Consider the following 18,846-nt stretch of genomic DNA (forward strand, 5'->3'; position numbering starts at 1 on the left):
TTAGTCAGGATATTGATAATGCTAAGAAGGTTCACAAAATTACAAGTAATGCAAATATATCAAAGCCTAGGATGTCACTTGGAAACACACACATGAAAGATAAGTGGGATCCGCGCAACCAAGGAAGGAGCAGAAAATGTGTAATCACAGAAAATGCTCTTGTTGCATGGATACAAGAGAGACAACAGCTCGATTGCTCAAATGGGCTAGATACGCTTGTGCACCAACCTATGAGAGTAATGTGCCGTCTTCAATACAATTTTGTTATGTATGTATGATCTAATATGATGTAATTATGCAAAGATGGCTCAGTGCTATTGCTTACAAGCTCTTTGTTTCTCCTCTTTTGCCTAAAAGCTTTGTCTTTCTCTCTTTTTTTCGTCTTTTTACTATGCCACAATGCTTGATTTGCAAGCGAAAATATGAGACAATTATGTAAGATATGCACAGGAGAGATTTATGGCACAAAGATGATAGCAAGATGATTTTCACGCTAAATGTAGCTATGCGGAGTAAGGGTATCACTATGGTGCACAAAGAGTGTGGCCCGGCAATTCTCAACTCACTAGTCTCGATAGGTAAGTGACGCAAAATGGATGGGGTTATCAATGCAATGGCAAGGAAAGGTACTAGGTGTCGTCGAGGTTACCATCCTTGCTTACGGTTGGTATGAGGATGAAGTGCTCGTTGTCGATGTCGAGTCCGTGGTGATGATGAATAGTGGTGTTGTCGATGTCAAATTGTTCCTAATTAGCCGAAACACCTTAGGAAACGGAAACCGCAACTCAAAATTGATCAAATGCAGAAGGTGGATGCTTTTATGGTGAAAAATTTTATGAAAGCAAATGGTGGTGGTAATAATCTACGTGGATGAGGAATGTCAATAGCTACAAAACGAGCTAAAGAACAAGCAAAACAAACTTCGGGAGTGAAAGTTATGATGAAAACGATGTTAGGTTTGGGCTGAACTGGGGGGTGCGGGCACCCGGGGTTTGGAGGGTGCGGGAGCCCGGGGTGGTCAGCGAGGGTTGGGCAAAAATTTCCCAGGGATTCGGGTGCCCGGGGGTAGCCCTTTTGGGCGGAAAATTAGGGGGGTAGAAAAATTGGGTGGATTTAGTGGTGGGCATGGTGTGGATGGTTGGGGAGAGGCTAGATCCACTTGCCAAACAACAGATCCATGGACCAAAACAATAAAATCTCACAAGAACCAACAAAATGCAAAAAAAAATGGTAGGCTATTTTTGTGAGGATTTTCAAATTGGGACCAAAAGGCAACAAAATTAGGCTCGCAAATGGGGGGTATGGACTCCAAGATGTGAATCGACCTAGTTCATGACACCAGGATGTTGTAGGGTAGAACCCCAAGTGAGGATGTTTTCACACTTGGAGGGGTCCGAGCACCCGGGTAAAGAGACCGTGCATCAGGGGGGTCGCTGGGAGGAGGGGTCGGGCACCCGGGGTCGCGCCAGGTGGGGGGCACCCGGGGTGTGAGGGCTCGGGCACCCGGAGGGGTCAAGGGGCAATGCCCCTCCTGTGGTCGCCAGTCCGGGCACCCGGGGTGGTCAGGGAGCTCACCTGGGTGGCGACTAAGGGCCCGGGCACCCGAGGTGGTCCGAGGCCTTCGGTTCTTTGCGTATGGGTGTCCTTCCTCCTCCTCCGTGGGTGCTTGGGTCTCCCTAGAGTTGGCAATGGGTACCCATTACCCGCGTACCCTGCGGGTGAAATCCCTATTAGGGCAAGGGTATGGGTCAAAAAAATACCCACGGGTACATAAATAGGAAATTTTCATACCTATGTACCCGCATATATTTTGACAAATAGGCCTTATATATTATTTATTCACATATTAAAAATACCATGTGTACATAAATCCCACAGCCCTAAAAGGATCTCATCATGCATTCATGTTAGGTCACCGCACCACAATAACTAGCCCACGAATGAGTATGTGTTGTTGTCATGATGTGTTGTTGTATATAAATTATTATTATAAGTTGTTGTCTATGACTGTGTAATGCTCAAATTGATGTGCTGCAAATCTGGATAATTTTACCCGCGGGTACCCATTTACCCTAATGGGTGACGGGTATGAGAAAAAATTATACATGTCAACGGATATGGGTAAGGGTGATGGGTAAGGTTTGGGATGACTGGTAAGGGTATAGGGTGGCTCCACCCATACCCAAACCCTGTGGCACCTCCTTCTCCCTCCTTGCCTCCTCTTCACAGCCTTCTCCTTGGTACCTAAGAATGCATAATGTTTTGTTTGAGGTAGAAGCCAATTCTCATGTGAATCCAAAGAATGCTTAAAGAGGAAAGAGTTAACTTCAGTTTTAATGGCACGTGCTCGTGCTCTCATCATCGGTCCGCTTCATGTTTGCGGTGGTGATAGAATGTCCATGCAGATGCATCAATTTTGCTGGGATGCAGACGCATCAATTTTGCTGGGATGCAACAAAGAACATGCATCAGTGAACCAAAACAACCGCTAGACAGTCTTACTGGGGTTGGGATTCTCTGCAGTACCATATGGTGCTGTAGTGCCGATGACATGTGGGGCCAGGTCCCACATGACAGTGACTGTACAGCACTGCAGAGGATCCTAACCCGTCTTACTGGTAGGCGCAACATCTAGATGCCACGCTGACGGGCAGGCGTGGGCCACGGTCAAACGCAGCACGATGTGCCAATCCAACGGCCCAAAACACACCACGATGTGTCAATTCAACAGGCTGATTGGACGACCCATATCCACGATGTGCACCCTGAGGAGGTGGGTCAACAGCACCACATACACTTCGAGACAATACGCGAATAAGCTATTACAAATTGAAAGGACACTGCAAGATTTCCTATATGAAACAAATACGAAGTAATTTCATGGAGTCATCTACCAGATGTTCCAAAAGGTGATAAAAATTCTGCATTCAAACAAAACATGCACTTTTCAATTATTGCCCGTCCTTTCACGTTGTTGCTTGACGCATAACATATCTATCAAACTGATAACTTCATCACATTAACTTCCTCTTCTTTTCAGGTACTGCAATACTGATAGCTTGATCGCTCCCACCTTGGAGAAGACCAGTCCTACAAGAATACTGCCAAGTTAATAGAACGCCCATAGTTGATTCAGATAGGTACAGTGCAGAATATCACCAGTAGGGTTGTATACCCAACATGGGATAAACAAGGGTGGAAAAATGTACTTCCAACTGTGAAAACAAAGACTACTTTACCACAACTACATTAGACACAATGTAGTGAACCAGTTATCATGTAGAAGCATTTGCTTTGGAAGAGCAAAACGCAACGCAACCATCCTTCCAACACAAACAGAACAGAGTTACATACACAGAACATAGAACCGTTCATGTGCTAGACTGGTGTTTTGGTTGCTTGCAGACTCCAGGCAGCATAAGATATGAATAGTAGTACAAATAGAGAATACCAATGTTTCACTATATAGATGATGGACTAATCCAATTTTTAGGGTTAGCCGCTCAGAATGAACATACATAGAATCTTCCGGATATCAAGTCACATGTATGTCTTGACTAATAAAATTAGGTCAGACCCTCTATGATGTCAATTGTTTTGTAATGCAAATGACCAGACCTCCATGTGATTGTCAGGTACAGTTAAGACTGTGTGAGGTAGCAAATGTGCTGGCGTAAGGGATGCATGGGCCGCAATGGTGCAGGCAGGCTGTTGCCAAAGCCATGGAGTTAGACAGGTGAAACTATGGCACCCAGCACCATGGGGGCAGTAAGGACTTGCAAGATGATAAATTACACATTCTACAGTAACAAGGTGGTGCAGTGCCATATAAATGGTTGCATCCAGGTCGGATAGAATTCCCTACTCCGGGTGAATGCATTGTCTTGAGCTCTAGAAAAACACAAGAAACCCACCAACGAACAACAAAACTAAGGGCATTGTATTACTATATAAAACTATGAGTCCGGCTGCTAAAAGATGACACCAAACAAAACATCAAACAACAGAGACATCTCTCTGGCGGATTCCTTTTTCTAAAGGGCAGCATCTACACCTTGTGTCTCTCCCACCAACATTGTCTCAAAAAGAAGTACCCAAAGACTCGGTGGTAGAAGGTGCAGCTTGACTTGCTGGAAATTGCAGGTAGAAAGATTTGGTTGAAGCCTTGAAGGATGGCCATCATACAGATGTGACAGCTAATATGAAGAGAAAAACTGAGAGTAAGACAGTACTCCTATTGGTCACAGCCAACTAACATCTCTCTTCAAAATTTTGATTCAAATTCCAAACTCTAGATCCCAGGTTATTTTTGTTTCCTGGAAGTAAGATCAAGACTGCCCTTGATTGACACAAACACCAAATGGGGCAGGAAGAGTCTAGACACATAAGTGGCTGAGAAAACAAACAGTCCATATGAATATTGTGCACAAACCACAAAGTAAATTCATGAGAAGCAATTACCTTGTTCCAAGCAAATTGAGGTGCTTGGAGAACTCGGCAGGAAGAAAGGTAGAGTAAACCTGGGGTTTTTCTCTGGCAAAGTACAAAGCTTCATCAGCACAGAGGTCCCCCACCTGTTCTGTACCATTGATGTATGCAGATGACGACTTCACCTTGCCATTGCTAATGTCAATGGCAACAATCCATACCTTATTATACATGTACGATGCTTGGTCATGCCCGATCATGAAGTAAATGACACTGGGCTCATACATGCTGATAACAGGGTACTCTAATGGGGTACGAGGAAGATGTGTGAGTCCACCAAACCCTATCTCACTGGATCTAATAGATGCATCCTGCTTCCACTTCATCACGCCGTTGCTTTCTGTTATTAGTGCCCAGGAGGTGATGATGAAATCATCACTGGCAGGTTCAGTGGTTTCAAAAAACGCATCATTGCCATCGACAACTTTGACAAATTTCATAACCTCACCCTCTGTGACACCAACGGTGTGGTACGCCTCTACCCATGCTCGGCCCTTGTGTCCGGCCCATAATATGGGCAATTTAGCCGGGAGTTCCAGGTATAGGAGCTTGGGGCTCTCATTGAACACATCGCAGAACAAGATACCAAAGGAGTAATCAACCCAACACAGGTAACTCTTGAAGGGGATGACTGTGTGAGCATCAAAGTTCTTAAAGACCTCCTCCAAATCAAATTCCTTCACATCGTCGCAGGGTATGATGGGCGGATGCTTGACCTCCCAACTGCGAGAGATAGACGGGCACAGGACCTGGAGTTTAGGTGGCGCCCCGGACTCGGTGATCTCGAGCTGTGCGACGGCGACCTCATCCTCTCCGCGGCACAGGACGCCTAGGTCAAGGCACTTCAGCCTGCGCAAAAACTGATTCGTCATGACGTCAGCACTGGCCTTGATTTGGTCCTGGACCTGGGCAATGGTCCCGTCAAGAGGGGGTAGCCGCTGTAGAGACGGCGGAGAGCCACCACCGGCGGTATAGTAGAGGAAGTAGTCGATCATCGGGATGGTGTTCTCGTAGCCTGGCACAAGGATAGGATAACTCATCTAGAGGAGCACCGCGGCGCGGTGGGCGGCGACGATGTCGAAGCTATGGGACTGCGACAAGCCTTCATCCATCTGCAGATAAAGGCGGGACACCTCCGGCGGCTCAACGAGTTTGAAGCAGATCTGGAACTTTTTATCCATGGAGTTGGTGCCGGTGGCCAGGGTTGAATCGGCGTCCTTGGGGAAGGTGAAGTTCTCGCTCCAGAACACGAAGCGGTCGAGCATCAACCAATCAGGTAAGGTGGTGCTGGTGGAAGCCATGGCGGGTCGGGCAGCAGCGGCGGCGAAGGTGAATTGGTGAAGTGAATCTCCCGACAAGCTAGGGTTTGCTTGTTTTATCTCTTTCAGAGCGACGATGGATTTGTTTTTCTTTTTTGTTCGGTATATATTCTTACGACCGCGCAACGGCGCGCTTGGCCCAGGAAAGCCCATTCTGGCGCCGATTGGCGGTAACCACCTCGCCGTGGTGCGACAGCCCAACTCTTACCTCCTCAAAATAAAAAAAGTACACCTTTCAAAAAAAAAAAGTACATAAAAAGGCACATAAAAAATAGTTTTACATCATCAAAAAGTGCATTATACATCAGTTTGAGCATGCCCCTAAAAAAACATCATCTAACATGTTACTTTAACCGATGATATAAAATAGACACCATTTGCTCCAACAAATGATGTATATTGAGCATGATAATTGCATACATATTGAACATACTCGTATCAAACTCATCTTCTCAAATAAATCATAAACACTACAAACAAATTGTTCATCACACATCACATACATTATTCAAATTATTACACAAATTTTTCATCACACATCACACGAGAAGATGAAATTAGGGATGTTGTTCCCCATGTCACTTCCACCATTCCTCCATGGCGTCCTTTTAAAGATCACTAGGTGTTGGGGCGCGCCCGTGACGCGCCTCTTGAGGGAGAGCTGGACGGTGCCTAGTTGTAGTCGCCCCTTTAACATCTATTTCTATTCTAATTAGCGTTTGGGATGATTGCTTTAATTAAGAAACTTAGCAGCAGAAATAGAAATATATATACAGAGAAAGCCTATTATGAATCTAAACATGAAATATCTGACTGAGAATAGTGCATTTAACATAAGCAGCAACATAGGTTTAGCGTCTTGAAAAGCATGTGATAAGAGGGCCCAAAAGCAAACCATAGGTTATCACAGGATAGAGCATAATTAGGAGTACTTAGTGGTACATCTCTACCTAATAATAAAGCAAATTGGGTTTCGGCGGTACGTCACGCACTTTTGCAGAACCCCCTGCGTTTTCTATGAATTAACCCGCAGTACACATTTAAGTCATAACCGAACCGTTATTTTAAATTTTTAAGAAAACCCCCCTGACGTATTAGATAATTCACCCGCCAATCATATATAAGTCAAACACATGTTTTTTCTAAATTATCCGTATCTCTTAAACCGTAACTCTGATTTTAACATGTTATATATGAAAATTGATTAGAAAAATGTGTAGAATCTGAATATGATGTTATTTTGTTTGTTAAATATTTTTTAAATATTATTTTGGAAGATATTTAAGTCAAACAAATATTTTTCTTAATTATCCATATCTATTAAACCGTAACTCTGATTTTAACATGTTATATATGAAATTTGAATAGAAAAACATGTAGAATTTGAATATGATGTTATTTTTACCTATTAAATATTTTAAAATATTATTTTAAAAGCAAACTTGTAACCTATAGGGCACGTCCATTTTTCTTTCGTACCGCGATGATCTGGATTGCAAATAAACAACCACTAAAATCATAAAGAGACGAAAGAAAACATCGATAACCACACATGAGCACCTCTGAATAAACTGGCAGGGGAAAAACAACATTCAAACACACTTTGGTTTGTGTGAACACTGAGGCCACTGAAGGTGAGAAGGAGGATAAGTGGCAACACAAAAATGATGCCTCGTTAAAATAAAGGGCATGAACATATTATGGTTATTGGGTTAAGAGTGTGCGTTATTTTTTTTCTCCCGTTGCAACCCACGGGCTCTTTTGCTAGTTATATTAGATTATACTGACACAGGGGCTGCAGTGTCTTCGATGGTGCATCTAGAGGCGATGCACGGTGAGAACCAGGCGGCGCTTTGAAGTGATCCTTGAGTGTATCAGCAAGTCAGATGAAAAAATGTCCATGAGCTGATGTTATTTGTATGTATTAGCAAGTCAGATGGATAAGCCCAGAAATACTAAGATTATACGAGTTGATGTCCATCAAAGTGATTGTACTGGTGTGCGGATTATATTTGTTTGAAAAGCAAGCATGTATATAAACACAAAAGCAGCCGAGAAATTATGAGCTCAGATCCATTATACTGGTTGTACATGTAACGAGGACCACCCATTACAGTTTGTCCAAAAGTAGTGTAGCACATATGTCTCTTGTATTTATAGTACAGGAAAGAAGAAATCCGGACAACTCTTATTACTGTCACAACATTAAATTATCAGCCTCTGCTCAAGTGCTTGGCATGTAAGATCAGATCCAGTGCGGCGAGACGGTCTGAGCCCTCGGCTCATACGACTGGGCTTCATCAGTATTGCCTACCTGCTTCTCCAAGACAATTCAGAAAAATTATGAAAAACAACACAATGTCTTTGTCTTAGTAATAGACTTGCTAATATCTAATTTATTTCAGATGTCCGATCATTTGAAGATAACACAACTTGAATTTCCTAGGTAGATATCTCAGTCCCCTTCAAATTAGGAACAATAACAGCAATGAACACCAAGCTTTGAACGATTTTTTTTTTCAGAAATGTCACTCAGGCCTGATAATCCTCCTGCAAAGATGCACAACCTTTGTCCAGAAAAAAACAAACACTGTGAATACAACAAAAGAGGATGAGAGGAAAATTAGGCAGGCAAAGAACATGATGAATTGAAGGCATCACCTTCCTGGTGGCATCTATTTCATACTCCCTCCATTCCGAATTACTCATCACAGAAATGGATGTATCTAGATGTATTTTAGTTCTAGATACATCCATTTTTGCAATGAGTAATTTGGAACGGAGGGAGTAGATCAGCACTCCAGGCTGCATTTATTTATTTATTTTACTTGAAACATCATGCATGATTTCTTACTGTTTTGTTTTTAAATTAGAATTTGGCAAAAAGAACAAGAAATTAGTTACCATATCAAAAAATCACTTGACCCAGAGTACAATTAAAATTCACAGTAACCGAGATAAGCTTAGTCCCTGAACAACCAACAAAAACTCATGCAATATTTTGATATAAATGGCACAATGAATGTCAGAGTTAACCAAGAGGAGGGCGGCCGCGTGACCCTCATCAGAGTTGGTGAATATCTACGGTGCAACGACAAGCTGTAACTGCTGAAGCATTTAACGGTCACAGACCCCTCGCTGATGTGATGTAGCAAGAAACATCAGAGGGATTTTGAGGCATCGAAAGCAGTAGGTTCCTCAGGACAGGGTCCGGCTTCAACTTCTCATATGGCAATTTACCGTGCATGCTGGCGTGGAATTCCTCGTAGTCGAAATCATAGCCCATAAGCTGGCACATCAACAGGATTATGAAAAAAAGTTAGAAACAGAACATGTAGTTGAAATACTATGAAACTAACAGAAACTTGTTAATCTAAGCGTTGTGGGACATATATACCTTCAGACCGGCCATTGTAGTTCCTTATTCCCTGTACAAATTTAGGCACATCTTGGGGACCAAGCTCTCCTCAATCTGAAGCTTGTTCAGCATGCAGTCTGCGATTTCGTAGATACAACTATATGAGCACACAAATTCTGTAGCATGAAAACCGAGGATTGGTGTAAGTTTATTATTTTTCGTGCTCGGCTGGGAACCGCTCCGCTAGTTTGTCATGCTGGGCGGCACATGATATGATAATGCCATTGTGCTACTACTAACAGTAGGTCCATGTAGGACGGATTATCTGAAATCCTAATCGGATTCAAACCTAATGATGGTATACAATCCTTCAAAAGGCAAGAACATACTCTAGAATTTGACACATTAATCTTCTTGTGCGACTGAAATGCTCATTTCCTTGGAGACATGCGAAAAATCCTAAAGGAAACACACTTCAAGTTATAGAAGACTTATAATTGCAAGTAATCAAAGTTATGAACCAAAAAATTGAAATGGCTACTGTACCTCAAAGATTTGCTTGATGTAAGGCTTCTCTGGAGGCTTTGATACATGCATCCAGAGATCATTGCTCCAGGAACCAATGATATTCAAGTAAATTGCATAGTCAATAATATCACACACATGTTGGTCAAAACTTCAAGCCACTGTAACAAAAATTGATAACCTTGCTAGTTCCATTTTAATTGTAGGGTCAGCCAGATGTTAATCCAAAGAGAAGATTAAACTTGCTTCTGGTCTTAGGGCTTGAATAGATGTGTGAAAAGATCCTTGCAATTTTCAGAAGAGCTACAACTCCGCTTCCATTGCTATGACTTCCCACGGAAAGCGCCTGAGAACATATGTATTATGAAAATATCAGAAATAATATCAAAGAAGATTCTTGGAATATTTTTTCAGGGTTACATACAGGTGCAACACCAAAAGTGTCAAAGTCTGCAACTATGGCAATAGTTGGCATGGATGTGAGTACACCATACACCATATTCAGAGTTGAATCATTGAAAAAGCTTTCAATAGTCTTAGTAAGTTTCAGAAAGGAGAATACCAAGGTTGAATCGAAGATAAAAGTCAAGCAGGTCACACCGCCGTGTAGGAAGGATTGCTTGTCAAGCTCTTGAGGAATTTGGACTTATTATTTTGACTTATGGCTCTGAGAAAAACCCTTTTCTAGATTAGGCTTTTAGATCTACGAATTACGAGAGAGATCTCCGAAAGTATAAGCGAGATGCTCTTACACTAGAAAGATAGTATAAGCTAGTTCTCACTAGCCGGGCCCTTACTCCTACTACTCACCAGCCGAGCCCTTACTCCCATCTACTACTTCTTATTAAAGCTGCAAGTGCAGAGGGGAATTTCGCAAGCTAGGAGGAATAGAAAATCCTAACTAAGAAACAATCAATCAGTCCACTAAGTCTGTTAAGTAAGAGTTATACGAAATACTCTGACTCAATGTACGAGTGACTCAATCCTAAAGGTCAATCCAGCCAGCCGATTTTCAACAACAAAGGAGTTCACCGTGGAAAGATAAAGTCTAATGACAGACACTGGTAATTCTCTCACTGGGCCAGCCACTAGAATCAGTCAATGAAAAAGCAAGCAAGGAGATGTCCTCACTGGACATTTATCCTATTTGTGAAATCCTTTCTATGTTTCTGAGACCCGGAAACCTGTCAAGTAAGTAGGGATTTCTTTCTCCCCATCCATGGTTTCTTTTACTTTTTGATAGGCGTCCGACGCATGCATACAACCATTCCTTCTTCTCCTCGGAACGTCAGGTCGGTCGGAAAGAAAGCGCGGTGTAGCTGGCATCAGCATCTCTTGTTAGGTTCGCACGCACAAGGGTGGTGGGTAGGTCTCTTTACGTGTCCCGCGAGGCAAGGAATTCTTCGACCAATGATATCATGGTATCAGAGTCGCCGATCGAGATTTCTCATGGCTACCCATTATTTTCGCTTGAAAGATCTTCACATGTAGGCGGAGCCGTCCCTTTTGAAAAGTGGATCTTTAGTCCATTCATTCTAAGTACTTTATTATTTATTCTGTAGAATAAGAAGGTTTCGCAGGCATGTGCTTCATGGCGACAAGTCGTAAAGCATGGATAGGTGGAAATGCGCTATAAAGATTCGGCATCGCTCGATCAAACAAAGGGAAAAATCATCAAGAATCTGATCTTGCTCTGAATCATCTACCAAGGGTTCGCTGTCAATGCAATTTGAGTTGGCCAACTCCGGTGCCTCTAAGTCAGAAGTATCTCTATTGGCAAGCTCTCATTGACATAATCCGGTGTAGGTGTAGGGAGCTGACTCTCATGTGGATCAAGAAATATCTCCGTAGTGCTCAGGACAGGCCGTGAGCATCTTATCTGCTTGGATCAGGTAACAGCTTCATTTCTTTTCAGAAGCTCAAACACAGTGTTTTCCAATATAGAAGCGGAGTAGTTCTTGTGCAATCTAGGCATAGGGCTACTAGAATCCATCACTAAAAGAGGAGTTTTCCGAGCTCTATCGACACAACAGGACTCTAGATATTGGCAACAAAAGGGCACTTACCCCTAAACTAGATTACTCTTCTTCTTCCTATGATAAAGCGGGGGCTGAAAGGGACTCTTTAAAGTACTTCAACGTTATCACTGGACTTTCGTGTCAATCCAACTGGAGGAGGGAAATCGGGAGAATAAAGAAGTCTTGCACGAGGGCGGCCTCTTTCCATGCCGTCAAATCCATTTGCCACACTTTCAGATCTCGGATATACAATGATGAATCCCGACGATCTACGATCACAGAACGCAGTAATATGAATGTCTCTCACGAGCCCCAAAGAGTCAATCAAGTATGCCTGCTTTGTTGGCACAGGGAAAGGTAGAACGACCTTCCGCCATGTCAACCGCTCACTAGGCTTCTTGCTGCGGTGAAGTTGCCTCATCACCCGGCTCAACATCAGCCTCATCCCCCCCATTTTAAGCTTTGGTTATAGTATCCTTTAGTTCCACTTCTTCACCGATCTCTCCCGCAATCTTCTTTCCCCACTCCTCATCCAAGTGAGGAGCTACCCGAGATCATCAAAACCCACCACACAAACCCTAACTGGCAAAACCGATCTACGAACACCAAGGGCGGGTAGAGGCGTCAGATGACAATTGAAGTAGGGGTCTGCCTCTTTCAACCAAAAAAAGAAAATCAAAATCAAACGAATCCGAATATAACCAATCTATCGCCTTTGATGACTCATTGACAGCCTCCTCAACCCAAGCTTCCATCTCCTGCTCCAGACATCGGCGCTTGCCCGCGCGAGTCCATGAAAGGTGGATGAAGGTGAGTTTGACTACGAACTCGAGGATGCTGGGAACGACCTCTTTTCGGGGAATCACTCCCGTCGAGAGGCCCTCTTCCTCCCTTTTTCTGAATCTGGTAGAGAGGCAAAAGAGAAGTCCAGAGAGACCTCGACTCTTTCAGGGAAAGGAGGGAGATCGAATGCGAGATGGAGTCCCTGCCGAATGGAATGGACATCCTTGGGGACAGCTATGTAAGACTTAATTTACCATAAAATTGGACGGAAAAACTACTAAAAACATCACAAGAAACCCAGCTCAAAGTGAATGGAGAGAGAACCCCTGCGCCTTGGAAGGATCTGAAGTTGTTCGGACACTCATAGACAAGTGAACTCCAATCCAGGATCCCTCGAAAAGTGAAGTGAACTAGCCAGGTAGAACAGTCAGGTTAGGAAAAGAGTCTTTCATGTCAAGGTGAACATAGACAGACAAGGTTAGTTTGTTTTCCTTAATTCTCAGAGAAAAGACTCGTTGCTGGAACCGAGAGCACTGGCGATTGCTTTCTTTCTGACCTTCAGCCGAGAAATTCCATACCTTCCACCGACTTCTTTTGTGTGTGGCCAGAACGTGATGCTTTCCAATGCCGAGTACTTTTCTTAACAATGCATGAAGCCCGTAAAACCGAAATCGATCCAAATCCACGACCTTGACGATCAAGGAAAAAGGGTATGTATTATTATGGTGTGAGCCTTCTTTCTTTTTGGCCTTCGATTATCATAAGCGAGGAATGGTGCGTGCTAGCCTTCAGACTATACTTTATTGTAGGGAAAGGGAAAAAATGGAGAATATCTTTAAGAACCCTAGAAAGAATTTCACTTGGAGCAACAGGGGTCAGGTCACACTATATCAATATCATAATTCTCTTTTTTTAATTGATACTGATTAGCCGTAAATCAATTTGATTTTGTTATGCCATTAAGGAAACACTACTTGGGATACAATACCCATTTTAGAACCGTTCACTACTAACAAATAGGATTTATCAAAATAACAAATAATAACAAATAATATAGTTAATGGTTCCAATTTTTCCTAAATTTGCTGTGACTGGAAATCCTTTCTCTTTTCAATAGAAAGAGAAGGTATTTAAGCAATGTGTGTTTTGAGATACAATCAATCGAAGAGAATAAAACTGGGTCCAATAAAAAACAGGAATGAATTTATTAAAAGGGATTGGAAAGGGATAAGTACAAAGGGATTCAACGATCTAAAAAATCAAAAAGGGTTTCATAATCCCCTCCTACGAATAAAAATTAGTAAAATAATGTGGATGAATAGGATTTTGCTCTATTTTGGATCGGATTTGGCGGCATGGCCAAGCGGTAAGGCAGGGGACTGCAAATCCTTTATCCCCAGTTCAAATCTGGGTGTCGCCTGACCAAAAAAATACTTAGGATTTCTTATTGTACTGATTGAACTCGATAAATTCTTGCCCTGCATAAGCAAAGGAAAAGAACTAGGCCTGTCGATACTGGATTTTACCATAGTTCTAGTTCTAAAAAAGACTGTTAATTTCTTCTTAAAAATAGGGCTCTGGTAGGGTTCTAGGTAGTGGCCCAAACCGATACCAATAGGGATGAGGGATATATACTTATGAATTTCATAATTAATTTCATAATTGATTCTATTCCGCAATTCATAACTACGAAAGTAAGAGGTCGGAAATCTTTTTATCCAAAGGTCCCTAAAGGACATTCCTTTTTTGCTCCTAGGATTGAAGAAGAGATTATACGAAAGACTATCAAGATTTCCTAATTATCTGACACTACCTACACTAAAGTAAGGTCTACTGACTCTGTCTGGAATTAGATTGGATAGGCTGATGGGAAATTTAGGAGTTGTGGAAAGAAGAGACTTTCTTTCCATACTTACGAGAGACTCCGAGTACTCAAACATTCAATCAGGATGGTTGGTTAGCTCTTATCTTTTAGAATAACTTAGTAAAAAAAGTAAAAGTAATAAAGAAAATGAATCTCCTAACTCGGTAGCCCATGAGGTTCCAATGGTTAGTTTTGGATTTTTTCAGGCAAGAAAGCAAAGAAGAAGGGAGGATTCTCTATTACCAACTTCCCCCATTATCCTGTCCTCATTGGTCATTCATCTTTCCCGATCTAGTGCCATCGTTCTTCAAGGTGCCGGAGGGTTTGAAGCATACCTACTACCCCTCCCCTGAGCTTAGTTCAGAGTTGCCTCAGCGCGCTCGAGTAATAACTGGGAAAATCAAGGCTGGACAGGTCTTCGAGCCAACTTCAGGAAGAAATGCAAGTGAAAGAGAATGCTCCCGAGGGCGCAGGAGTCTTTTTCTGTCTTTCTTATTTGAAATCCAAATCGAAATGCCTCAACTTGATAAATTAACTTATTTCTCACAATTCTTCTGGTTATGTCTTCTCCTCTTTGTTGGAAGATGAGTACACATCGGGTAATCCGCCCACGAGAGCCCAATCACAAGAGGCTCATACAGAAAGCAATCAGCCCATAGCCCAATATCAAGACCACAGCCTATTATTCAAACCACAAAGGATCCGTCTTTCATCGTCCAATCTTCTCGATCGAACATATTGACATCAATACTCCTTTCCATGGCCATTCATGGCCCGCGAAGATCAACCACTCGTGCCCGAGATCACTATCCAATCAAAAACCAGACTTCCAAGATCCATCTCACTCAGACCCTTTTGAATGTAGCGGATAACAACGGAGTGGGGCTATCGAATTGATATGTATTCGAATCTTAGGAGCTAGTAATCACTGATATGCTCATATTGGTGACGTTATTGTTGCTGTAATCAAAGAAGCAGTGCCCAAAATGCCTCTAGAAAGATCAGACAGAAGTAAGACGAGCTGTAATTGTACGTACATGTAAAGAACTCAAACGTGACAACGGTATGATAATACGATATGATGACGGTTGTCATTGATCAAGAAGGAAATCCAAAAGGAACTCGAGTTTTTGGTGCGATCGCTCGGGAATTGAGACTTATGAATTTCACTAAAAGAGTCTCATGAGCTCCTAAGGTATTAAAAATACTAGTAGTAGAGACTATGATATAGTAGGGTATCAGAATATAGATCAATTAGTAGATTGTGTCTAACGCATATACATGAAAAAAAGAATAATTAGATAATAATAAGAATAAGAATTCGAATCTTAATAAAAGGAAGGGTTCGAATAGCATATACTAATATTACCGAAAACTTTGTGAAAATACTTCTACGAGAAGGTTTTATTGAAAACGTTTGAAAACCATAGGGAAAGTAACAAATCTTTCTTAGCACATGCCCCTGCTCCTGGTCTTCGAACTAGTCATTAATGGTCGGCAACATAGGTACCCTTTTTCGGTATGCGTTGCGAAGACTTTCATTTTTAGCGTCTCATCTTCTCTGGAGAAGCTCAAATCGAGCGGATAGAGCAGATGGTCCAACTACAGAACTTCTTCTTTTTCATTACTTCCATGGTCGTGCCCCGTGGCATGGCAGCACCCGTACTATTGAAATGGTTCGTCAGTAGAGATGTTCCCACTGGTGCCTCTTCTTCCAATGGTACTATAATTCCTATTCCTATCCCTTTATTCCCTTTTTTGGTCTATCTACATTTAAGGAAATTCATACGCTCCATGGACAGAGCAAAAAGTGGAGTGTTGGTCAAAGCAAGCCGCCCTATTCTATTACCAAACAAAATGGAGAGAAGCTCATCCACTAGAAATGCTTTATTTCGTTTCGTTCCCGTTCTTCATTTCCTTATTATCGAATCCATGGGGGACTTGTCATATTTAGAATCTTTCTGCGGTCTGCTCTGTTTACAATTCTTTCGTACTCTCTTCTCTTTACCACGCGATAGGTCAGCGAAGCGTGAGCGGGCGCTCCGAAGTAAAGGCCAAACACTTCGGCCTAAGGGGAATGAGCAACAAAATGATAAGATGAGGTGCCCCGGGCACCCCCATATAGAAAGAAGGGTCGAAGGTTTTGGGCCTGTAGCTTTCCCCGCCCCCCCCCCTCGTCGAGTGGTGCTTGTTTGGGGGGTGAGCCACCAGAAAGCGGGCTTGAAGCTCTCGCCTTACCAACGAGCCGACTGCTGATGGCTGTTGGTCACGACTACTACAAAAAAGTGAAGATGAATCTTTCTATTTCACATGGAGGAGTGTGCATCTTTATGTTGGGTGTTCTTCTGTCGTGCGACCCGATGGCTTATGTGCGACTTGCGGCCCACGCCTCCTATTCTATTTGTTCAGGGCGGGCGGCGTGAACTCTGATTCGATCCGGGTATTCAATCCCGCCGCTGAGATGCTTAGTTGACTCCTTAACCTTGATAGGAAGATGGCTTATTCCAAAATTCGTGCATAAGGGTAAGGAACTTTGGATGAATTAATGCGAATGGGTGTAAGCCTCGCTGCTCGGAAACACCCAGTGCTGACCACACTGAGAGACACAAAAGCGCAGGTAATGCCAGTTGGCGAAGTGGCGTTAAGCATCCCTAGCGGTACGCAAAGAGAGGTCGTGATGATATCATCTACGTCCGTACCGCTCCTCGTGGAGTAGATCCCGCATCCAACCAACCCTTTTTTGACCAGGGAACGGGAGAATTCCCACTACCGCTGGCAGGCCAGCCGGGCCGTGAGCGCGGTGGGAACGGGCTTCCAAAAAGCGAGCCCCGGCCCGGGTCAGCATAGGATGGGGGGAACGGCCCTAATGTTGTGTTGGCCGGGTTGCGGGCGGATAAAAGCGGACGTGGGGACTCGGGTCGGGGCACAGCGTAACTAAGAGAGCCATTCCATTTAGGGCGAGACAGAATGGGCGGGCACAAGTGGTCTGGTGTCCGAGCCGATTGGTCAGACGACGACTACTGCACATATTAGATTCTATTAGCCGCCTATCCCGGAATGGACTGAGATGGAATAGAAAGAACGTGAAGCAGCAAGCAAGGGATGAGCGCTTTGTTGCTAAAGCGCATACATTTTCTTGCTGGGTCAGTTTGTTTTTGGGGGGTGGGGCAATAAGCTTGCTTCTTCACCAGCTTTTCCCCGCCCCCTTTCCTGTCCGTCCCGACCGGCAGCAGTTGGGTCTCCCCATCTCTCCTCAACTTCCCGAGTCTTCGGCCCGAGCTGTATGAGGCAGAAACTCATCCCACGTACGGTTCGGAGGCCGAGCCCCACCCCTGCAATAATGGTGCGGCTTAGGTCAACTAATACGAATAAGATACAGTTCACTCAACGATTGCCCTTGGGTCCCGAACTCCATATGGGGAAGGAATGTTGTTGTTTGCGAGGTCTCGATCATTTACATGGACCCACTTCTCATTCCATTTGTGGAAATTTTATGATTTATAAACCGTCCCCAACGAGCGAAAGGTTCATGTTTGAACATGATGAATCACTTCGTGCCGACCTGTTGCCCATAAACTTTCCTGCCTCATATGAGAATGGAAAACTGGAAGATTTTCTGCATCGGTGGATGAAGAATCACGAACATAAGAATTTCTGGTTTAGCATGTTCCCAGAAAGAAGATACTTTTTTTCCATTCGAGAAACGAGGAGCACGACTGAAGTGGCTATACATACAAATCCATTTACGGATCTATATGCTCTGATTGGAACTGGAAGTTCCAGAACTGGCGGCTGGTATACCACCATAATGAAATTGCCTTTTATTTTTAGTATTCGGATAGGATTTCTGTTGGATTCATCGGGAGGCTTGCTTAGTTTGTTACGTCAACTCCTAAAGGATAAGTTGCATTGGAATCAAGAAAGTTTCGTTCATAATTGCATAAAAGGAGTAAAAATAGTGGCTGCGGCGCGTCAAGGGTCAACCTTTGATATCGAATAACCTTTCGAGCCTTCCCCAATGGATCTCTATCCTCCTTTGAAACCAATAGAAGTTCACTGACCATCCCTGTCAAACATAACCCAAGGTAGGATCGAGAGGAGAAGAATAGGACTCTTGCTAGTATCATAACCTCTCGATGGGAGAATGAAACCATTAGATTAGTGGAAAGAAGAAAGAATGGGAAGAAACCAGCCAGCTTACCAAGAGGAAGAAATGATGACCACTTTTTGTATTATCTCGAAAGTTTTCATTGGATCTAGAAGTAATCACAACGTCACTTTTCTTAGGAGATTTCATGGTAGTTTTTGGAAACTTCAATTGATTAATGAGGTCAGGAGACTCTATAATTCGAATGATATGTGGAGAGAGCGGGGCGTCTTACCCGCATCAATCGATACCATGGTGTCGCATATACACGAAGGTTATTCTTCATTTCATCCCAAATTGGTATACAAAACCTATAAATATGGTAGGGGTGGTATGACTTTGCA

At 43.1% G+C, this 18,846-nt stretch overlaps 1 protein-coding gene, 1 long non-coding RNA gene, 1 other non-coding gene and 1 pseudogene across 3 annotated transcripts; 2 read left to right on the forward strand and 2 right to left on the reverse strand.

Annotated features, from left to right (window-relative positions):
* Window positions 1-2,778: 2,778 nt before the first annotated feature.
* Window positions 2,779-5,894, reverse strand: LOC119335331. Its single transcript, XM_037607466.1, has 2 exons — window positions 4,462-5,894; window positions 2,779-3,090 (listed from the first exon to the last, which is right to left on the reverse strand). Exons 1-2 carry the CDS (start codon window positions 5,526-5,528, stop codon window positions 3,015-3,017), a joined length of 1,143 nt encoding a protein of 380 aa, XP_037463363.1. The 5' UTR covers window positions 5,529-5,894; the 3' UTR covers window positions 2,779-3,014.
* Window positions 5,895-8,682: 2,788 nt separating this feature from the next.
* Window positions 8,683-10,163, reverse strand: LOC119305213. Its single transcript, XR_005148585.1, has 4 exons — window positions 9,712-10,163; window positions 9,555-9,624; window positions 9,205-9,302; window positions 8,683-9,096 (listed from the first exon to the last, which is right to left on the reverse strand). It is a non-coding gene; the product is annotated as an uncharacterized LOC119305213 (long non-coding RNA).
* A 3,677-nt stretch (window positions 10,164-13,840) lies between these two features.
* On the forward strand, window positions 13,841-13,911 carry TRNAC-GCA. The gene has a single exon. It is a non-coding gene; the product is annotated as a tRNA-Cys (tRNA).
* Window positions 13,912-15,948: 2,037 nt separating this feature from the next.
* LOC119305221 lies at window positions 15,949-18,541 on the forward strand (annotated as a pseudogene).
* Window positions 18,542-18,846: the final 305 nt, after the last annotated feature.

This window comes from Triticum dicoccoides, chromosome 1B, assembly GCF_002162155.2.
Source record: "Triticum dicoccoides isolate Atlit2015 ecotype Zavitan chromosome 1B, WEW_v2.0, whole genome shotgun sequence".
Classification (NCBI taxonomy): Eukaryota; Viridiplantae; Streptophyta; class Magnoliopsida; order Poales; family Poaceae; genus Triticum; species Triticum dicoccoides.